This window comes from Hakea prostrata, chromosome 7 (genome assembly GCF_041222555.1).
Source record: "Hakea prostrata isolate BN-2017 chromosome 7, UWA_Hpros_2, whole genome shotgun sequence".
Taxonomy (NCBI): domain Eukaryota; kingdom Viridiplantae; phylum Streptophyta; class Magnoliopsida; order Proteales; family Proteaceae; genus Hakea; species Hakea prostrata.
In genome coordinates, this window is record NC_142606.1 from 45,399,230 (window position 1) to 45,423,285 (window position 24,056).

Consider the following 24,056-nt stretch of genomic DNA (forward strand, 5'->3'; position numbering starts at 1 on the left):
ACCTTACTGTACCGTACCGTTTCCAAATTCGGTACGGTTTTTACCGTTACCAAATTGGGTAATTTGGTACGGTACGGTTATGGTAAACAGTGTCATACCGTCGGTAAATACCGTTTACCGTACCGTTTTACCGATTACCGATTACCATTTACCGTACCATATACCGTAAAGATATTAACCCTTTTAAAGTTTAAACCCTAAACTTATGTCAGAGAATCATGCTTCACTTTGAAGAATCATAGGACAAGAGTCACAAAGATAGAGAACACTGCCAGTGTTGGGAGCATAGAGAGTGATATTATATAATGCTTGAGGTAAGTAATTAATCAAATGTTATAGATCTAATTAATTATTAACTACCCCTTCTTATTCAGTTTGAAAACGTGGACATGGACTGTAGTCAAGTAAACTGAAGTAGACATAGTCAGAAGGGGCAATGGAATAGACAGAAATCTAGTGAATGAATTGGAAGTCTTGAGAGAAGAATTCCCTCTCCCTTGGTTGACAAGCAATGACAGAAAATAATGGATAGATTTAATGATTGCTCTTTTATGGGTTTTTGTAGATCATGGCAATGTTGCTGAGCTCAAGCATTTCAGCAGCTTTAGCAATTGCATATCAGCATATGTGGCTTCTTCCACCATCACATATCTAGACTTTAAAAAAAGCAAGAACTGTTCCCATATAAAAAACCCATTACAAGTGACAAAACAAGAAGAAGAGGGCAACAGAGAAGCAAGACAATACCGTAACAAAACCGAACCGTGCTGTTTTTCCATACCGATTTTATACCTTTTTCATACCGTACCGTTTTTTAAATTACCGTTTTCATACCGTACCGTATAAATATGGTACGGTACGGTTATGGTTTGAGGTTTTCAAATTCAATACCGTACCATACCGTACCGAATTACCGTTACCGTACCGAATCGACACCCTTAAATATAGTACTCCCAATTCAAAAAACAATAAAATAATAATAATAATAAAATGAATAAAATTAAATAAAATTTGCTGTGCAGTAAAACCACTCAGATGACTATTATTGGCATATTGCTGTAACTTAACCTTAGATTACTGAACCTAAATTATGTTTTCTAGGGGTAGGCTGAAAACATTCTGATTCCCCAAATCGATAAAGGGTGAACTGGATGCGCAATAATGGTCCGTGTCTTCAATTTGGAATCCCATGCTGCTTTTCAGTCAATTAAGAAAGGAAAAGTCCAGAAACGGGATCCAAAAAGAAAGCTCGCTTCACAAGATGTTTTGATTCTTTTCTTCGAGTTAATACTCAAGGACTGAATTCACAGTTTCGGGAGTTTTTCTTTTGTCTTGGGTTTTGGGATTAGATTTACAGCGAAGAAAAGCGATTTCTTTCATGATGCCGAGGGAATATGGAAGAGCAAGAGGAGCTGCTAACACTTGCAACGATCTTGCGCGAAGGATGGTAAACCTCCCACGGAGCATCGTGGGGGGTTTCTCTAGAGCCATTGAACATGGCATGAATATGATGGGTGGGGGTCTACCACCACCACCACAACCTAGTAGGAGAGATCACCAGCATCAACAACAGCATCAGGAAGAGAACTTGCAGTGGCAACATGAGGCCATCAGAGAGCCTCCTGTCATTGCTGAGGAGTGGGGTTTCTTAGCCAGCTTTGAGGAACACTATGGTTTGTCACATCCCTTCTTCTACGCTTGCCGCTTCGCTGAGGCTTTGAAAATAGCACAAGATGAACGTAAGTTGATGTTCATGTATCTTCACTCACCAAGTCACCCTTTTACGCCCTCGTTTTGTGGAGGTACTCTATGCTCAGAGGTGGTGGTACAATTCCTTGATGCCAATTTTGTTTCTTGGGGTGGACTGGCGAGTAGGGGAGAGGGTTTACAGATGACTACAGTCTTGGGTGTAGCTGGCTTCCCTTTCTGTGCCATTGTAGCTCCTGCCTCTGGTGATAACATACTTGTGCTGCAACAGGTACACATCACATATGGCATATCATTTAGATCTCAAAATCTTGTTTCAACCACACTCTTAACATAGAAAATCACTTCTACTTTTTTGACATATCAAAAGCTTCATAATAACAGATGAAACATAAATTTAAGCCATGTAGGTCTCGGGTAGATGGTAAGTCTCTCACCGTATGTGTGTACTGCTTGTCTGTTTAGGTGGAGGGACCAGTTTCCCCTAATGAGTTTGTAGAGATATTACAGAGGGTAATGGAGGAACAAGGATCTGCCTTTGGCACTTCAGGTGCAAAGATGCTAGCAGAGACGAGACAGGCTGATCATAAGCTACGGGAAGAACAAGATGCAGCATATCTTGAATCACTTCGGAGAGATCAGGTACATATTACAGTAGGGTGTTAGGGCGGTTTCAAAAGGTCATGGTATGTATTTCCAGATCTTGAATTGGTGACTTTAAGTGTACAAGAACTTAATCAAAGCATCAAGCATTCAAAACTAACCTGCTTGGTCTATATATTTAGGAAAAGGAGAGAAGCAGCAGAAAGGTTCTTGGACAAGAAGGAGTTTCAATCCAAAAGCCCCTAGAAGCAAAGGTTAAGGCTAAAAATGACCGGCTCCAAGGCAGTTCTTCGATGAAGCAACAGAACAGTAAAGTGGCGGTTAGCAAAGAAAAGCAAACAAAGGAAATTATCATCAATGGAAATGATCCACCGCAACCACAACTAACCAAGGTAGTAATTTTGGTGTTTAAGGCAGTATGAATTGTTCTGGTTTGATATTTTATCCAAATTAATGACTTACAAGTGAAACGACTCTTCTTGGTAGATACTAATAAGATTTCCTAATGGGGAAAGAAGGGAGCAGAGCTTCTTGTGCACAGACAGGATCCAGGATATCTACAGATACATAGATTCACAAAGTGTACCTGGCATAGGAAGTTACAGACTGATATCTAGCTTCCCGAGGAAAGTTTTTGGTTTCCAACAGATGGGAATGACTCTAAAAGAGGCTGGTTTTCATCCTAGAGCTACCCTGTTTTTGGAGCTTCTTTGAACTCACTTCTCTCATACCAACAGAAACAGGAAGTCTCTAATAAGAACTTTGAATGTCCGGAATTGTTTGAAATAGATTCTACTTTACCTTCTGAGTGGTGTTCAAAGGAGTTATGACTCCGGGCTAGACTTGTAAACATATGAACAATGTATCTGAAATTCAATTCTACATAATAGATCAAGGTTGTCCACACTCAAACCTCATAAATGTGAAATCTTCCTGTGTAAAGTGTAAGCATGTAATGATTCTGACAGGTCTTAGAGACCAGAGACCCTTATAAAGATAACAAGAAACGGTTACACTGGATTATAGAATGCTGTACAAGTGTATAGAAGAACCTAACCCATTATACCACGGGACGTGCCACGTAGCAGTTGAAAACGGAAAATAGAGAGGCCCTTAGAATATCAGCTTACTGGTATACAATAAAAAGATATCAAACACAAGATACCTTTAGCAATTTTGTCACAAATATAAATCAATCTCAACATGCTTGGTACAAGCATGAAACACAGGACTGACCTTTGGATATGCAGACCCAACACCATCACACCATGAAACTAGAGAAGAAGACAGCCGGAACAAAAAATGACAAAACCGTAGCCAAAAATAAAAGGCGACACTTCCCTTCTGTTGCCACATCTGTCATCTATATTATTGTTGTGGGGAGCTAGAGTCCCGAGTCCCCATCTCGGGAGAGAAAGGCACCCCCGTGGGCGGGTGCATCTCATCCTTGAAGAAGGTCCCGAGGGCCTCATTCGGGAGAGATACCTCCCTCTTGGGCAGGCTCGTTTCTTCGTTGGAGAAGTGCCACACTTGGGAAAAATATCCAACTCTAGCATTTCTCAGAAGACTCTCTTGACTAAGTCAAGAAGAGTTAGTTACGCATAAACACTCAGCATATCTATTCCGAGAATTGGGGAGGTGAGTCAGTATAACGGCGTTATCAGGTGCGACAAAGAAGGAGCCGTTATTCCACTACTCCACTCACTCCTCAACTATCGATCCGGAATCTAAGGAATCGCCGCCTCCAGGTAACTTCTATATAAACCTACCTCCAACATGGAGAAAGGTAACGAGAACTTTCATCTGAGTACTTACTCATTACGTTCTTGAGAACTCTCTCAAGAACCATTATTGTTACCTAGGCTGATTTGAGCATCGGAGGCGGTTCCCCGGCCAATACTAGGCCGGACCGTTCTTGCTTTCTTTGTGTGTGCAGGCATCTCCGTTATTCCAACTTGGTTGGAGAGCACTTAAGGTGGTCATCTCAATATCCGACTCTCGAAGAAGTTCTAGACGCAACAATTTGGCGCCGTCTGTGGGAAGCGTCACGAAAAGTCATGACGAGACGTACCACACCTCAGGTGGCAAGTTCTCAAATTCTCACTCGAGCGAGAGAAAGGGAGACAGAAAACGGACGTGTTGAAGAACAATTTCTCCCTTCTCTAGATCGACAAATTCCTATTCCAGAGGAAGGTCAAGAAGGAGTTCCGGAGAATCCCCCGTTAACTATTCCAACTCCATTTGGAGAAGGTGGTTCGAGTCAACCTCCTATTCCAGCGACAGTGGCCGATTTGCAGAATATGCAAAGAGAAGTCCAACAACAAATGTTGGAACTCCAAGGAGTTGTTCGAGGCTTAGTCCATCAGATCGGGGTACCATCCGGACCCCCCAGAAATTCCCAAGAGGGACGAAGGCGTGAAGCCGTCCGTCAGACTCGGGATAGGCAACGCCCGATGAATGAAGAAAGGAGAAATCCCAGAATACCAAGGAGACCAGCCGAACGGGTTGGAGAAAGATCTCAAGGAGTGCATATTGAAGAGCCACGTCCCCGAGAGGATCGGTCGAGGGGAAGTGTGTTCCACCGTTTGGCTGGGCTTAGACAAACTCAAGATTTACCTAGAAAAGGGCGCAGAAATGAAGGAGTTCGGGAGCAAGAAGGAGAAAGTCACGGAAGAGGCCATTCTAGATCTAATAACCCGAGAGGGTCGGTTAGTCAATATGGATCTTCTCATGGACCAACTTCCCAATATTCTGATCTCGGAAGTGTTCGGTCTCCGCAAGAGCGTCAAGAGGCGCATGGTCTCGGGAGAAGATTAGATGCCATGGAGAGACGGCTTGATGATCGGGACCTCGATGACGACTATGATGTGGTTGATAGAGAACCCTTCTCAGAAGAAGTCATGAGAGCACCTCTTCCACCGAACTTTATCATGCCGACATTCACTCCCTTTGAAGGTAAGTCCAATCCTCGAGAACATATTAGTTATTTTAAATCGGTCATGGCTGTTATTGGCCGAGAAGATGAGCTATTATGCCGAACTTTCCCGGCATCTCTCAAAGGCCCGGCGATAAAATGGTTTTCTAGCCTACCGCCAAGATCCATCCAAAACTTTCGAGAACTCGGGAGAAAATTTATTGCTCGATTCCGAAGTTGCATCGGGAGTAAGAAGACAGCAGATAGCCTTTTTGCCATCAGGCAAAAACCAAATGAGTCCGTTCGGGACTTTCTTCTCAAATTCGATAAAGTGGCTATCGAGGTAGAAGAGTTGGATGACACGGTGGCGTACAATGCACTATGGAGCGGAATAACCCAAAGACGTTTGCTCGAGGTATTACTCCAAGACAAGCCGAGGACTTATGGAGCACTTCTCAAGAAATGCCAAAAGCAAGCAATGGTTGCAGAAGTTATCGAAGCCCGAGAAGAGTCTACGAGAGGCGTAAAGGAAAAGAAGAATTATGGAGAAAGAGGTTAGAATTCAAATGCTCGGGCAAGAGATGACAAAAAGGGAGTTTGGAAAGAAAGACTCGCCAATGGAGACTTTACACCTCTTAATACTAAGAGGTCAGAAATTCTATTACAGATCAGAGATAACGAAAATTTGAAGTGGCCGGGCAAGATAAGAGCCCGACCCGAAGATAGGAATATGACAAAGTATTGCCGCTTTCACAAAGACTACGGCCACCATACGGATGAGTGCAGAAATCTAAAGATCGAGATCAAGAAACTCATCCAAGGAGGGCATCTTGAAAAGTACCTTCAGAAGAAGCGACAAGATCGAGAGAAGTCCCCACCTAGATCAACTAAAAGACTCAGATCCAAAAGTCCCGAGAGGGAGATAAGAATCCCGAGAAGAAACCCGACACTCGGGAGTTTTCCCCCATTTACATCGTTTTGGGAAATCCGACGGAAGAATCCATTAAGAAGGCGAAGCAAAAGGCACGGTTCGTTGGATCGATGCAATTGCCAAGAAAACGAAGAAATGACTTATGCCCAGATCCAATAACCTTCACCGACGAAGATCTCAAGGGCGTCACTTCTCCTCATGACGATGCTATAGTTATCAAAGTGAAATTGGCAAACCGAGAAGTTCACCGAGTTCTTGTGGACACGGGATCTTCCGCCGACTTACTATCTTATGAAGCATTTAAGAAATTGAAGTTTGAGGACGAGATGATGACTCCATGCGGGACTCACTTATATGGGTTCGCCGGGTCGTCCGCCATATCCGAAGGGACTATCCAATTGGATCTAAGGATCGGGACCTCCCCTAGGGATGCAGTCGTCCAAGCAACGTTCATGGTGGTTCGGGACCTTTCAGCTTACAACGTTTTACTCGGGAGGCCAACTCTTAACGCCTTAGGGGCGGTGGTTTCTCCAACACATATGAAGTTGAAGTTTCCAACCACAGCGGGAGTCGGGGAGTGCTCTTCGGATCAGCGACTCTCCAGACAATGTTATGTGAATTATCTTAAGAAAGTCAAAAAAGCCGAGAGATCGGGCAATACAATGAGTATTGAAATTCAGGATGACCGGGATGAAGAAGCTATGCAGAGAGCCGAACCAGTTGAAAAGCTTGAGCGAATTCAACTTCATCCGGATCTTCCCGAGAGAGGGACTATGATCGGGTCCGAACAACCTACGGAATTCAAGGAAGAGCTCACCGAGTTTCTCCAAAACAACCTAGATGTATTCGCATGGTCGGCCGAAGACATGCCCGGAATAGATCGAAGAATTGCAGAACATAGCTTATGGATAAGGGACGATGCAATTCCAATGATCCAAAAAAGAAGGAATTTTTCGCTCGAGAAACATGCTGCCATCAGGACCGAAGTGGAGAAACTAGAGCAATCGGGTTTTATAAAACCCATAGAATGTCCAACTTGGTTGGCGAATGTAGTCATGGTGAAGAAAGCCAACGGAAAATGGAGAATGTGTACAGATTACACGGACTTGAATAAAGCATGCCCAAAGGATTGCTATCCACTTCCTCGGATCGACCTTTTGATCGACGCTACAGCAGGACATGAAGTATTGAGCTTCATGGACGCTTATTCGGGATATAATCAAATTATGATGAATCCCAAGGACGAGAAGGATACGACCTTCATGACGGATCGAGAAAGTTACTTTTATAAAGTAATGCCATTCGGGTTGAAGAACGCTGGAGCCACTTATCAGAGAATGGTAAACAAAGTCTTCAAAGACCAAATAGGAAGAAATATGGAAGTATATGTGGATGATATGCTCATAAAGAGTACCGTCCGAAGAAATCATCTGGAAGATCTTGAAGAAGTTTTTGATACTTTGAGAACATACCAGATGAGGCTAAATCGGAGAAATGTGCTTTTGGAGTTTCATCCGGAAAATTCCTTGGGTTTATGGTATCCCGAAGAGGAATTGAGGCAAACCCGGAGAAAATCAAAGCCTTGCTCGAGATGGAGTCACCAAGGACGGTTAGAGACATCCAATGTCTAACCGGAAGAGTAGCAGCCTTAAACAGATTTATCTCACGATCGGGTGAGAAATGCTTGCCTTTCTTCAAAGCTCTTAAAGAGCTCGGGAAGGCAAAGGATACCTTATGGACCGATGAATGTCAGCAAGCGTTCGAGAAATTGAAGGAGAAGCTCGGGACTCCACCTCTCTTAGCCCGACCTTCAACGGGAGAACAATTATTCACATACTTAGCCATTTCTCCAGCGGCAGTAAGCGTGGTCTTAGTAAAAGAAGAAGGTACTTCACAAAATCCTGTCTATTTCATAAGTCATGTTTTAATAGATGCCGAGACACGATATCCGGATGTGGATAAACAAGCCTTAGCACTTGTAATCGCATCTCGGAAACTCAGACCGTACTTCCAAGCTCATCCAATTGTAGTCTTGACCAACTTCCCGTTGAAGAAGATACTACAGAAACCAGACTTAGCCGGAAGAATGGTCACATGGGCTATTGAGTTGAGCGAGTATCAAATTGAGTATAGAACTCGTCCAGCCATAAAGGGACAAGTTCTGGCCGACTTCATTCTTGAGAATAGCATGCCTAGTTCGGGAGTACAAAATTCACCCGGTCCAGAGTTATGGACTTTACATGTTGACGGCTCAAGCAACTCTTCGGGGAGTGGAGCAGGACTAATGCTTATCAGCCCGGATGGATTCACTATTCATTATGCTTTAAGATTCAACTTTAAAGCCTCTAATAATGAGGCCGAGTATGAAGCCCTACTAGCAGGATTAAGACTTGCCCGAGCCCTAAGAGTCCGAGAATTGGAAGTCCGAAGCGACTCGCAGTTGATCGTGAATCAAGTTTCATGGCGTGTACGAGGCAAAGGAAACAAGAATGGCAAATTACTTAGCCAAAATTGATAATTGTCGCCATTATTTCGATCATCTTGAGATAAAGCTGTCACACCCCGCCCGCCAGGCCCGGGTTACCCGCCCGACAACCCGTGGGTGCGATCCGTCACAGGATCCATGGTTTTAGTCTATCAATAATAATAAATACAAATACATGAATCAAGAGCAAGAATAATACAATAATCAATAAAAAGGTTACAGGAGTCCAAATACTCCAATAAAAATCCAAGAACGAACGAAAGAAGGAAGATCAAGAATCAAAAGTAATATCGAGTTCAGCGGAAGCAAAATAAGTAACTAAATAGTCTTCATCTTCAGGAGGCTTCATGCTCTGCAAGTTCATGTATCACTGTCTTTGCCACATCAGCTTCAAACGAGAAGGCTCTTTCATACGAATCATCTCCAACTTCTGATGTTGTGCAACCATCTGTACAGTTTATATAATACATACAATGAAAGGAATGAGTTCCAACGAACTCAGTAAGGAACAAGCAATTCTCATATATATGTCAATACAATCCACGAATGCACATATGAAATGATATGGATGATATGCAGAAATATGAATGCTACTAAGATCTAACTATGCAAGTCTCTAATGGCTGACATGCTTTAAGATATACACCAGCCCTCCTTTGGGTAAGTCTCATCACTCTGATCCGGCAAGGACTGGTTACCTCTGTAGGGATCCTGGGCAAAGGGGTAAGTCCACACCTGGCTCACTAAACCGTGGCTGGGGGTTAAGTCAACACTCTCTCACCACGACCATTGGCAATGAGTACTGGCGCATGTCGGGGTTTCTAATCCAATGCAAGGTCATAATGGTAACATACTATATGAAGTCCAGATACTTCCCCTATGGCACCAACCAACTCGGTTCAGTATCCTTCGCAACCTAGGAGTGTGAATCCTCACGGACTGGCTACCTCTGTTGGACTCCACTCCTTAACCCTATGGTCATCCACATATTATTGGGGCGGATGCTCTCATGACTCCTCGCGACACCCGGTCCGCTCCTTGGACGTCCATGAGCCCAACCCTAACATATGCAACCCTACCATTACATGACCAATAGTGGACCACTGAGTCTCCGCACGGACTGGTTACCGCTGTTGGATGAAACATAGTCACGTCACCATTGTCACGGGTCACCCGGCTTCAATTCCCCTGCCGAAAGGGTAATAGCATGTGGGGTACCTAGCCATGCAATTCTAGACTCCCTAAGTATGTCATCAAGTAATCATGATAGTGCTTTGGAGACATCAGCGGGCATGTGTCCCATTCCACAGCCTTCTGATATCCCAAGCCAAGATATCCCAATGGAATACCCCTTCCATCACAATCACACTACATCACTCTTTATCATATTATGAACAGTTGTGCAATATCATAAAAGATGAAGTACATCAAGGAATACCACAAACAACAAGTGTACAATAAGATTCACATACTTTATACAATTACAGCAAGTTACATGATCAAAGAATAGTAAATAGAACAACAGAATCAATCATGTATATGTAATTGCATATAAATAAGAATGCATGTCCTTACCTGTAATTTAGTAGAAGTCCTCTAACTTGCAATCCAAAAACTATTATAAGACTTTTATTTGAAACAGAGAACACCTATGCATAGGGTTACAAGAATGTATAAGAGTCAAGAGTCAAAACAATTCAAAAATCAAACCTACACAGTTACTGGAAACCAGCCGGTTGCTTGTGGCGGTTGCTTAAGTTAAGTGACCTCCACAAGCGACCGCCCATGTTTCAGACAGTTTCCAACTCCGAAAATCAGACTTTTTATCATCCGATTTCAATCCGTTTTGGGATGATCTTAGTCCGAAATTCAAGCTTAATAAGTCTAGAACAAGGGGGTAACAAGAAACCCTAGAATTAACAAAGATTTATTACCCAAATCATTCCCCTTGATGGGATCCATCCATTAAACAAATGCGGGGATTCGTTTCTGGACAGGATCTCATCAAGAACATTGGAAAGGGAGATACAACAAATCAAATGGGTAACCACCAACAAAAAGGGGATGGGTTCATATCAATCAGAGGTTAAAAAGAAGAGAATTGCAGATGGAGATTCATTACCTTAATCAGAATCACCAAGAATAAAAGAGAAAAGGTTTTATATCATTAACAGCACTTCAGAGATGAATCCCGCACGATTCCACTGCCGCCTAATCGCCCAAAATAGCACTCCCGAACATAATAATGCATTAATAGGGCGAGGGATGCTATTTATAACGAATAGGGGGCAAAATAGGGCATTTTCCCGCAAGCAGAACCGGGCGGTCGCTTAAGGCGGTCGCTTGGTTTAATCAACCGCCACTAGTAACCGCCCCCAAGTATATTGCTATACAAGGGTGCTTTGCTCATGGGGTTGAAGACCAAGTACAACCAAACCCAAATGAAGACATGGGGGAGATCATAGTCCGAAAAATCAATCATAATAGGTTTGTAACAAAGAGGTTAGGGTTTCATCATAACATATGGCTCATGAAAAGGTTATGATCACGGAAAGAGAGGGAATGATTGTTATCAAGAAAATAACAAGAAATCATAGGAAATCTAGTTTATGTTAACAGAAACATTACCCATGAGGTTTCCCTCACATGGAAGGTTACAAGAGGTTTCCAGAAAGATCATTCAAGGGTTAGGGTTAAGGTTTCAAGAATCTATTAGCTAGGGTTAAGATCATGATGATGATCATAGATCTCAAAGAATAGAATGAGATCATGGAATAGATGGTTGCAAGGATGCATCATCTTTTTCCCCGATCTCAATCAAGAACAAGAACGAAGAAAGAATAATTAGAAATCCTAATTAGGTTAAACATGGATCATGAAGAAAATATAGTGATCAAGTTTAGGTTAACACAAATATCACCCAAGGGAAAGAGAAATAACGAATCATGATTCACCCATGGGAAAGAGAAACAAAGAATGCACAATCTGAAAAAGGTGTTGGGGAGTTTCCAACAAATAAAAGAACAATAGGGTTTCATATATGGTTACCTCTCATGAGAGTTGGTTACCTCCCATGAGAGTTGCCCATAATTAATTCTCATAAAAACAACCCAAGATAGATAAAGGAAAATCTCATTAGTATTTCAAAATAAAGAATGGAATTAGAAAGGGTCTACTAATGAGAGAAAATAAGGTTCTCAATTAAAGTGAAGGGAAACAAATTCAAATCATACAATTAGGGATTTACTAACAAGAATCCGTGTATCCCACGAAAAGACTAAGGAGAATAAAGATTCACCCTTAGGGCAAGGAATTTACAATCAAGAAAGGTTTTGGGGAGGGTCCAATGAATTAATAGAAAATAAAAGGGTTGCCAATTGTTCCAAAGAAAAACAAGGATCAACTCCTCAATCATGAGGACACAAGGGAAGGTCATGGTAATAATATGAGACCTTCCCCACAATAATAAAGATAGGTAGGAAATTAGGGAAAGTATCATTAAGAGCTTTGGTGGAATCAAATTCAAGGGTCATTGCCATATGGCTTCAAGATCATAGAGTGAATTGGGGGATTCACTCTAGGGCTAAAAGAATTAAAGAAGAGGTTATTACAGCAGTGTAATACCCTTCTCATGATCAGAAAATCAGAAGTAGAGAAGAAAGAATGAATTAAAGAAGAAGCGAATTGAATACCAACATTTTAGAAGAGAAACCGATGAAGAAATCTGAAGAGATGCTTGAGGATCTTTCTTGGCTTCGAAGGAGAGGTTATAGGGATCTTCCCACGTTCTCCCAAGGCTTAGAAACAGATTGAGAGTGAAACACATGGAGTTCCCCCTTTTAAATAGCACAAAGAGTTCAAGAGTTACTAGGGTTTCACCAAACTGACCAAACTGACCCTGTTGGTTGATTGGTCGCCAAAGAAGAAGTTCAAAGGTCGATCCCATGCTATCAAGAGGTTTAGAAACATGGTGGGAATAGTTTACCACGAAATTAAAAGAAATAAAGCTTTTGAAAACCTTCAAAACAGATATTTACCAAAATGCCACTGCCTGGACAGCTTATTCAAAACAAAGGATTTAATGGGCCAAACTTCAATATTTTTGGATGGGCTTCTTTCAATACATCGTACTACTTACCTAGTATGGAGGGAAGTCTTCAAACCAGGTCCAACTAAGCTTTAGGTCCATCAACCAAGGTCTTCTTCACAAATAAATAGTTCAACACCAAATCAAATAAGGTTTCCATAAGGAAACACCATCATCAATATCCATGAGTTTTGGGTCAAACACCATATCTTCTACTGAGATGGCCCACAAAGACATCTTCCTAAGATTTTCAAAGATAGAAAAACTGAAATCACGGTCAAACTTCAAAGTCAACATTAAACAAAACCTACTTCACGCAAAATAGATCGGGTTTCCGGGCTAGATTTGGGCTAGGTGTATAACCCCCCTTTACCCGCCAAAATCCCCCCCCCCCCTTCACAGCCTCTTCTAAAGTGTGTTGGCCCTTCTCAAGCTCAATATGCCTTAGCCGAAGTACACGAAGGAATATGCGGAGCGCATATGGGAGGTCGTGCTTTAGCCCACAAAATAATACGCCAAGGCCTTTATTGGCCGACTATTCAGAAAGATGCCGTGGACTATGTCAGAAAATGCAAGCAAGTCGAAAGACCATTTGATTCTCAATAAAGTCTACGTCTCCATTTTTGACATCCTTTTTCTTGAAAAGAAAGTTATAGCGAAGAAGACACAAGCATTTCTTACAATGAGCCCAGGAGAGTTCTTAACGAGTTTAAGAACCCAGGAGCGCTCTTCAAATCAACGAAGAACCCAAGAGAGTTCTTGACAAATTCAAGAACCCAAGAGCGTTCTTAAGAAGAGACCAGGAGAGTTCTTAACAAGCTTAAGAACCCAAGAGCGCTCTTCAAATCAACGAAGAACCCAAGAGAGTTCTTGACAAGTTCAAGAACCCAAGAGCGTTCTTAAGAAGAGCCCAGGAGAGTTCTTAACAAGCTTAAGAACCCAGGAGCGCTCTTCAAATCAACGAAGAACCCAAGAGAGTTCAAAGGCGTTACACTCGGGACCTCACTCGGGTAGCCACTCGGGAATTTTCCCCACCTCTTATGAAAGTCCAAGTGAGATTCTCATGAGATGGAATTATTCAATGGCGTTACACTCGGGACCTCGCTCGGGTAGCCACTGGGAGTTTTCCCACCTCTTATGAAAGTCCAAGTGAGACTCTCATGAGATGGAATTATTCAATGGCGTTACACTCGGGACCTCGCTCGGGTAGCCACTCGGGAGTTTTCCCCACCTCTCATGAAAGTCCAAGTGAGACTCTCATGAGATGGAATTATTCAATGGCGCTACACTCGGGACCTAGCTCGGGTAGCCACTCGGGAGTTTTCCCCACCTCTTATGAAAGTCCAAGTGAGACTCTCATGAGATGGAATTATTCAATGGCGTTACACTCGGGTAGCCACACGGGAGTTTTCCCCACCTCTCATGAAAGTCCAAGTAAGACTCTCATGAGATGGAATTATTCGATGGCGTTACACTCGGGACCTCGCTCGGGTAGCCACATGGGAGTTTTCCCCACCTCTCATGAAAGTCCAAGTGAGACTCTCATGAGATGGAATTATTCAATGGCGTTACACTCGGGACCTCGCTCGGGTAGCCACTCGGGAGTTTTCCCCACCTCTCATGAAAGTCCAAGTGAGACTCTCATGAGATGGAATTATTCAATGGCGCTACACTCGGGACCTCGCTCGGGTAGCCACTCGGGAGTTTTCCCCACCTCTCATGAAAGTCCAAGTGAGACTCTCATGAGATGGATTTATTCAATGGCGCTACACTCGGGACCTCGCTCGGGTAGCCACATGGGAGTTTTCCCCACCTCTCATGAAAGTCCAAGTGAGACTCTCATGAGATGGAATTATTCAATGGCGTTACACTCGGGACCTCGCTCGGGTAGCCACTCGGGAGTTTTCCCCACCTCTCATGAAAGTCCAAGTGAGACTCTCATGAGATGGAATTATTCAATGGCGTTACACTCGGGACCTCGCTCGGGTAGCCACTCGGGAGTTTTCCCCACCTCTCATGAAAGTCCAAGTGAGACTCTCATGAGATGGAATTATTCAATGGCGCTACACTCGGGACCTCGCTCGGGTAGCCACTCGGGAGTTTTCCCCACCTCTTATGAAAGTCCAAGTGAGACTCTCATGAGATGGAATTATTCAATGGCATTACACTCGGGACCTCGCTCGGGTAGCCACTCGGGAGTTTTCCCCACCTCTCATGAAAGTCCAAGTGAGACTCTCATGAGATGGAATTATTCAATGGCGCTACACTCGGGACCTCGCTCGGGTAGCCACTCGGGAGTTTTCCCCACCTCTTATGAAAGTCCAAGTGAGACTCTCATGAGATGGAATTATTCAATGGCATTACACTCGGGACCTCGCTCGGGTAGCCACTCGGGAGTTTTCCCCACCTCTCATGAAAGTCCAAGTGAGACTCTCATGAGATGGAATTATTCAATGGCGTTACACTCGGGACCTCGCTTGGGTAGCCACTCGGGAGTTTTCCCCACCTCTCATGAAAGTCCAAGTGAGACTCTCATGAGATGGAATTATTCAATGGCGTTACACTCGGGACCTCGCTCGGGTAGCCACTCGGGAGTTTTCCCCATCTCTTTTGAAAGTCCAAGTGAGACTCTCATGAGATGGAATTATTCAATGGCGTTACACTCGGGACCTCGCTCGGGTAGCCACTCGGGAGTTTTCCCCACCTCTTATGAAAGTCCAAGTGAGACTCTCATGAGATGGAATTATTCAATGGCGTTACACTCGGGACCTCGCTCGGGTAGCCACTCGGGAGTTTTCCCCACCTCTTATGAAAATCCAAGTGAGACTCTCATGAGATGGAATTTCTAAGGCGTCACACTTGGGACCTCACTCGGGTAGTCACCCTTAATAAAGGCAATGGCATCTCTCGGAGAACCAGGCTGGGGGCTTCTCGACTCGACGAGACTTTAGAGAAATGATGGCTATCATTCAAGACGACGCATTGGAATTTCTTCAAAAGAAGAAACCTTCAAAGAGGTATGAGAAAAGCATTCCATACACTCGAGAAACCGATCGCACGGAATGGGGGGCTCTGTTGTGGGGAGCTAGAGTCCCGAGTCCCCATCTCGGGAGAGAAAGGCACCCCCATGGGCGGGTGCATCTCATCCTTGAAGAAGGTCCCGAGGGCCTCATTCGGGAGAGATACCTCCCTCTTGGGCAGGCTCGTTTCTTCGTTGGAGAAGTGCCACACTTGGGAAAAATATCCAACTCTAGCATTTCTCAGAAGACTCTCTTGACTAAGTCAAGAAGAGTTAGTTACGCATAAACACTCAGCATATCTATTCCGAGAATTGGGGAGGTGAGTCAGCATAACGGCGTTATCAGGTGCGACAAAGAAGGAGCCGTTATTCCACTACTCCACTCACTCCTCAACTATCGATCCGGAATCTAAGGAATCGCCGCCTCCAGGTAACTTCTATATAAACCTACCTCCAACATGGAGAAAGGTAACGAGAACTTTCATTTGAGTACTTACTCATTACGTTCTTGAGAACTCTCTCAAGAACCATTATTGTTACCTAGGCTGATTTGAGCGTCGGAGGCGGTTCCCCGGCCAATACTAGGCCGGACCGTTCTTGCTTTCTTTGTGTGTGCAGGCATCTCAGTTATTCCAACTTGGTTGGAGAGCACTTAAGGTGGTCATCTCAATATCCGACTCTCGAAGAAGTTCTAGACGCAACAATTATCATTGCAGAAAATTGGCGACACTTTTCGGGCACCGACTTGAAAAATATTTTCAACAACGCTTTTAACCATCACAAAATATATTCTTATTTGGCGACGGCTCTTAATAAAACGTGGGCAAAAATATCATATTTTGCAACGATAATTACATAATCGTCACCAAAAGTCATGATAGTCTCGGAAACCTGTAGACCTTTTGCGCAATGGTCTTGAAACCATCGCCAAAAAATATTTATTTTATTTAGAAAAAACATATTCCTGCAATCCTATTTTAAACCCATTCATCCACATGTTAATTTTATACAATGTAATTTGATATTTCAAGAACTTAATAAAGAAAGAAGCCAGCACATGTGTTGTACAACCCCACATCAATGAAATAACTTAGACCAAAAACAAAATACATAGCTAAGTGTCTCAGTTTGCTCAACAATTTTAGATCATGCTCCTATTCCCTAAAATGCAAATATGATGAAATTACTTCTCTGATGGGTTAGGTCCTCAGTAACTCAAAATCCAACAACTGCAAAAAAGAAAACACAAAGTAACTCAAAATCTGATGATGGATTTCCTGCTCGAACAAAGAGATCTCCCAAGAATGAGGCACAATATGTTAAGGAAAAAAGATTCCACTAATAAATGGATAAAAGTGCCACACAGTATGAGCTTAAAAGTCCTTCTCCAAACGTGACAACATTTAAAGGTAGGCTCCTACATTCCCAATCACTACAAATCATGCACCCTCAGTCCCATCTCTAACCACTCTCAATTCTCTCTCCCAAGCAGCAATCTCTGCAGTCCAAGTTTCTCAGCCACTGCAATATGGATTGTTACAAAAAAGCTGCATCAAAACCATGGAAGAAAGCACAAAATGCAAGTGCTTGAGGAAATCCAGAGCTTGTTTGTATTGGTCCTAGAGATAATAGAATTGTTGGCTTTTTAGTTTCCATGCTTTGATATGGAATCTCTCCAAGTGCCAAGTATTTTATACAGGCTTCATGTTAAAATGTAATCCCCTACTCCTTTCACAAATATGAAGGTCAAAGGTTACACTTCTCCTCCCCCTTCTCATTGTTTGCTTAAGCCACCTCTCAGATTGGAATTGTCACTTTTTTAAGCAAGCGAAACCATCTGATCAAGAATCTAAGGTAGCAAATAAATCAAAATCACAAATCAAGTCAAGCCTTAATTGTTCTAGCATAGCTAAACTAACCAGGACCAACATTGTTGAGCACAATTGATTACTTGCATCAAAGTGGGAGAGGGGGAAACAACAATATCCAGAAATCCAATCAATTAGTTGATTCATGTAACAACTTTCTCTTGTGACAATAAGAATTTGGGCCAGACGAGTTGGTTATGTGTGACATTCAACCACATACCTCAATTAAATAGAAAAATTACCATGCTCATTTAAATATTCAACTTAATTTCTTTTTAGTGTCACAGGCCAAAATATTGTCTTGTTGCATATTAGAGGCCAATGATAATTGTTCATCGCATAGAAACACAAAGCTCTACCTACATTTTCAATTAAACAAGCGACATAACATAAGGTGTTAGAAAAGATAAGAGAAATGCAAATGTTGACACAAACAATGGATATTAGAGAAACCAATATAAGAACAAAGAAAGAAATGGTGCCTTATGGTGTCTCAATCCCCAAAAATCCCTTTCCACCTTCTTGTGTTGCTGTGTATTATATTTGTGAAATCCAGCCCAAACCTAGCTAGGACACCCTATTTTTTTTTGGGTGAAAAAGACTTGTTTAATGTTAGACCTTGAAGTCGGATCTTGATTTCAATGTTGTTATCTTTGAAAGCCTTAGGAGGTCATGTCTGACATTTTCCTTAGGGTAGATCCAATGTCCCTCAGTGAAGGTAGAAGTCCTTGTGGGCCCTCTTTATGTAAGACATGGAGTTTGACCCAAAACCCATGGATATGGTTGATGGTGCTCCATACTTAGATGCATCGTCAGTGTTAGTTAAGAATCTGCAGCCTACTGAAGGAAATCTTAGTTGGTAGACCTAATGAAATCCCAAGCCCGATCCGAAGGTAGTTCTTGAAACTAGACTTCTTGATTGACTTGTGTGAGAAAACCCCACTCAATTTGACCCCGTATAGCCCTCCAAATCCTTGTCCGAAGTTGCTGAACTATGTCTGGCCAATCCTGCTTGCGCATCGAAGAGGAGTGAATTATTTTAAGTACCTAATGAACTCACGTGCTCAATCTGAAAGTATTTATGGAAATCAGACTTCTTGACTGACTTGAAGGAGAAAACCCCACTCAATTTGACAGCGTATAGCCCGCTGAATCCCTGTCCGAAGTTGCTGAACTATTGCTGAGTTTTCTGTTGAACTGTGCTTGGTCGATCCCATCAACCAAGGAGCATCGATCAAGGCTGCCCAGATTCGAGTAAAAGATGCTTTTTGGATATTTTTTCCTCTTTTTAAGTGAAACCTAGAACCCTATTTTACTCATTTCAACACTTGAGAACGTGAGAAGGCTCCTCTTAGGCTCCTCCTTGGCTTGGGTGATGATCTTCTACAAGAATCATTGTCTCTCTTCTCTAATCTCTCCTCCAAGGTATGTAATCTCTCCTCTCTCTCTAATCTTCTTCTAACTCATCTTATTCTTTCTGTTGGGGCTATGAAGAAGGTGTTGCAACCTTGCAACCACCTCTTTTAGTGTCTCTTTTGATTCCTATAAACCCCCATTCATTCTATCAATACTATGCATCTCATATCGATTCTTAACCTTGTCTTCCTTATGAAACTCCTTCATAGCAACATGATTTCATCTCCAAAACTGATTTCTAATGTATGCTAGGTTTGATTATATGTTAGTAATCATTCCTAATCTATTGCTTATCATTCTCTTGATTGAATCCCTGATTTCCCTTACAATTGCATTGATTTCATTATGAAACTTGATGTTTAGCATATAGAACATTGGATTTCAAATTGGTTTTTTTCAATTGGGCCATTGGATTATGATAATACTTGCTAGGTAGTGTTCTTATACAGTTATTAATCATCCCTCCAAGTTTCGGATCGATCCGAGCCTCGGAAGACAAATTTCGGACCAAATCACCAAAATCCACCTTGCAGCCCCGAAGCTTGTTTGGTCGATGCTCTTTGCTAGATCCCATCAACCAAGGAGCATCAACCAAGTAGGTGCTGAACTGTATTCTTGTCCGATTTGACCCATTCGACCTCCGATTTTCCGATTTCTTTTCTAACCTTTCATTTATGTTTGTCTAGGGTCTTAATACCATTTTTGGATCATTCTTTTCAGATTATTGAATTATCATCATCGCGACTTAAGGTAAGGACGGTACCCATATGACATAGACTATGTGAATATTACACTGATATTGGCAACTTAGTAGGCTTAACTTATTAGTTGATTCTAGACATCATATGACTTCTGTAGTTACCTTATGACAATAGCACCATGCTTAATTACTTTATTTATCACGTCTATTTATACTTGTCATTTACTTATACACTTGATCATGTGATGTTATGACGTATTTCTCAATATGATGATGTATCATCGATATATGGTAAGATGAAAATGAGCATGTGCTTGCTTAGGTATAATTTGGGATTGGGGAGTGTCCTATTGACACTTTTGTCCTTGGACATCGGAGGGAATAGTATGGGATGTTCTCCGAAGATGCCCATCGACATTTTCCCGGATTATTGGATGACATACATAGGACTGTCTAGTGGTGTGGCTAGGATGTCCTTGTCGTGTCAGACCCGAATCGGAAGGGTATTGAGACCGAACGACCCGTGGTAGCAATGGGGATTTGTGGGCACTCAAGACCGATGAAATGATCCGTGAGAGGTCATGAACCACATTGTGGGAGCCATTTATTGGTAGGGTTGCAAATGGCTAGACTTGGGCTCACGGGCACTCAAGACCGGTGAAATGATCCGTGAGAGCTTCCCATCTACTATTTGTGGATGACCAATAGGGTTGATGAGTCCGTAGTCTGAGAGGGAATACGCTAACTCTAGTGTGAAGGATACCGGAAAGGATCCAAGATATCTTAAATGGTTGAGGAGGAATAGAAGTATCCGGATCTAACTTGATACGACTGAGTAGATGACTTGTATTGGGCTAAGCTTTATCATGACATGTGTGAAATCCAGCCCAAACCTAGCCAGGACACCCTATCTATTTTGGGTGAAGAAAGGTTAGTTTAATGTTACACCTTGAAGTTAGACCTTGATTTCAGTGTTCTGTCTCCTTCTTCTCTCTTTTCTTCTTCTTACTGTTCTATCTTGATGTTCTGATTGTGGAGAGGGTGTTACACTACTATAACTACCTATTCTCTAATCTCCTTATGTCTCAGAGTGAACCCCCAATCACTCTATGCATTCCTTGAAACCACATGGTGAATCTCCTCAATTCTTCACTGATTTTGATTGAATTTTGGACAGCAGATTCATTCAACTGTAGCTTCTTTTCTAATTAATGTTTAACATGTTTGATCTTAGCCTTACTGCTGTTCTAATGTATTTCATCTCTTTGAATCAATTCCCCTTTCTTTCTAGCCATTTTAGCCTTCTATGTTGACCATTGATATAAGCATTCTAGTAAGTTTCTATTTTTGATTCCTCTCATTCTAGGATTAGCATTCTTTTGATTTTCTATTTAGTTATTCTTGCCTCTGATATGTTCTTGATATTCCATTAGAGAGAAGCCTTGTTCTCTCTAATTCTTCCCTTGAATCCATGGAGAGTTTGCTATGAGAACCATGTTGTTTCCAATTTAGAAACTCATGTTCTCAATTTATAAAGTATTGATTTTTGGACCATGGATGATGTCAAATTCATGCTAGATAGTCTTAGTATGTGTGTGTGAAGTTCCCTTTCAAATTTCGGATCAATCGGACTTCAAACGAAGAAGTTATGACCAAAACAGTGCAATATGTAACTTGCTGTCTCCATTGGTCGACTGATTGGTCGACTGGGCCAGTAGACCAATCCAATCGACCAATGAGATCTATTTTCCAGATTTAGGTATTTGTTGCTCTATTTAAGTCCAATCTCGGGATTAGTTCGTCTCCTCTGCCTCCTAAGCCTCTGGAACGAGTTAGAACTCCATTCTAATCAATTTCCTTGCATCCTTGGTTGATCCCTCGCAAAAACTCAAGTAATCTTCTTCCTGTTGCATCAAAGGTATGTCTACACTCTCTTCTTCTTCTCCATCTCTATTTTTCTTTCCTTTTTGGGCTGACATAGTAGAGAAGATGCTGCATTCTCTGTTGCAAACATCTCTCTACTCATCCCTCATGATCTTCCTAAGGATTAATGGCTAATGCAATGATCTTAATCATGATCAATGCAAGCTTTTGAAGGAATCATGATCTAAATCATGATCTTGTCTTTGTTCATCTTTTTATTCAAATTCTGATCTTCTTAGATCTGTTTTATTGATCATATTAGTAGTCAATCGTTGTGTTTTCTTTACAAGAGTTGTAACCTATCAATCTCTAGTTCTTTCTTCTTGATCATACCATGCTTTTTCCAAGAACCATGACTTATACATTTATGGTAAGTTTTGTTTCCTTATTTAGATTCATGTTCTTCAGTCTTAGATCTATTTTTCTTGAAGATCTATGCATGCTTTTCATGATTTCTTTATCACAATCAATGATCCATCATCCTATTGTTCTTGTCCATGATTTTTACTATGAATTCTTCAAGAACCATGATTGATCTAATTATGGTAACTTTTGTTTCCTAATTTGTAACTTGAAGACTTGATTTTATTAGTGTTTTGAAGTCCTCTATATACTAGGATACTTTCATAGTAGTTTCCCCCTTGTTTGGTACCCTTTTGAGCCACCAAATTCGGTTCTATATTCTACAAACTCTGATTTTGAAGGCCACTGTCTCTATTGGTCGACTCATTGGTCGACTGAGGCAGTAGACCAAGTCAATCGACCAATGAGGACAGTAACCTCATATTTGGTCTGTTTTGGATGTTTTGATATCTTTCCTTCTAGGTTTCTTTCCTAATATGATATATATACTTGTTTAGGACCTTCTTGCCAAGTTTAGGAAGATTCTCCTTGATCCTTGGAGATTCTCTTGAAGTTATATAAGGTAAGGATGGTTACTTCTATAATAGCATAGATTGTGTGATTTTAGTTTCTATATTAGAATCTTTCGGATTTGTTACCATAATTAGATTCCTTTATGAATATATTACTGCTGTATTTACTTCAATTACAGTAGCATTATTTACTTGCTTTCTTTAGTTTATGAAAGTCTTTATTTGTCAACTGTATATGAGATGAATCTTATTATGGTATATTTTCTATATACTGTAAATGTGTATGATATGATTGATTTGTGAATGTGATTGATTAAGTATGGTTCGGGAAGGAGAGGTGTCCTTTTGACACTTCTGTCCTTGGACAACTACGGGAATATTATGGGATGTTTCCGGAGATGCCCTCTGGAAACCTTCCTAAACTGTTGGATGACATATTTAGGACTGTCTAGTAGTGTTTGGCTAGGATGTCCCGTTATGTCAGACCCTAATCGGAGGGGTATTGAGACCGAACGACCCGTGGTAGCAATGGAGATTCATGGGCGCTCAAGACCGGTAACCAACCCGTGAGAGGACAGGAATCACATTGTGGGGGCCATTTATTGGTAGGGTTGCATATGGATAGACTTGGGCTCACGGGCGCTCAAGACCGGTAACCAATCCATGAGGGGACGTGAGAGCTTCCCGTTTACCATATGTGGATAACCAATAGGGTTGATGAGTCCGTAGTCAGGGACTATGAGGACTCTAGTGTGAAGGATACCGGAAAGGATCGCCAAGGGCGAGGAATGGACGTATCTGGATCTGACTTGATATAACTAAGTAGAAGACTTGCATTTGGCTAGGCTTTACCCTGACATGCGCCAGTACTTAGACCAATGGTGATGTGAGAGAGAGGTGACTTAACCCCCAGCCATGGAATGTCCCGAGGGATGCCGGACCCACTACCAAAAGGCGTTGTGTGATTGACCTAACCAAAGAAGTGTGGTGCTATGACTTAAAGCATGTCTGCCAATAGAGACCAGCATACATAGAGTTAGATTCATACATTTATTGTTTGTCTCATACCATATTGCATTTATGTTTGTTCTGAAATCCTGCCATTTATGTTATTGTGGATTTAACTGTCTTACTGGGTTTCTTTCGAAACTCACTCCTTTTGTACCATATCTTTTGTTAGACTTCTCTGCAGGTTTGAAATATGATGACGGTCCATATAAGGAAGGGCAAGGTGAAGAAGATGAAGACTGAAGATGAAGAAGAGCAGACATAAGATGTGGATTAGATTTCTCTTGTTTCTTTTAGACTTATCTTTTACTTTACTTGTATTAGCTTAGAGCTTTACTTAGATTTCGATCTACCTTCCGCATATGTTGTGGAGTATATTTCCGCTATACTCTACAGTTGTCTTTTGATTTGGTATCATGTTTTCGCACTCTGATATTCTTAGTGATTCTTTTGAGATCTTTTCTTGAATTTTATTATTAACTTATTAGAATACAATGATTTGTTCTTGCTTTTGATTATG

At 41.8% G+C, this 24,056-nt stretch overlaps 1 protein-coding gene across 2 annotated transcripts; it reads left to right on the forward strand.

Moving 5' to 3' along the window:
* The first annotated feature begins 1,215 nt into the window (after positions 1 to 1,215).
* On the forward strand, positions 1,216 to 23,796 carry LOC149011256 (plant UBX domain-containing protein 10-like). Of its 2 annotated transcripts, none has more exons than XM_089162953.1 (4): positions 1,216 to 1,978; positions 2,173 to 2,349; positions 2,493 to 2,702; positions 23,709 to 23,796. In XM_089162953.1, the coding sequence occupies exons 1-4, from the start codon at positions 1,379 to 1,381 to the stop codon at positions 23,724 to 23,726; spliced, it is 1,005 nt and encodes a 334-aa protein (XP_089019079.1). In that variant the 5' UTR covers positions 1,216 to 1,378; the 3' UTR covers positions 23,727 to 23,796. The 2 variants fall into 2 exon arrangements, with proteins under 2 accessions (XP_089019079.1, XP_089019078.1); XM_089162952.1 differs by lacking the exon at positions 23,709 to 23,796 and adding an exon at positions 2,797 to 3,449.
* The last annotated feature ends 260 nt before the right edge of the window (positions 23,797 to 24,056 follow it).

Bases quoted from the DNA above. Each gene is read 5' to 3' on its own strand.
- LOC149011256 (XM_089162952.1), top strand. From the start codon at position 1,379: ATGATGCCGAGGGAATATGGAAGAGCAAGAGGAGCTGCTAACACTTGC. The intron at 1,979-2,172 runs GTACACATCACA...TTGTCTGTTTAG, and splicing joins ACATACTTGTGCTGCAACAG to GTGGAGGGACCAGTTTCCCC. The intron at 2,350-2,492 runs GTACATATTACA...CTATATATTTAG, and splicing joins AATCACTTCGGAGAGATCAG to GAAAAGGAGAGAAGCAGCAG.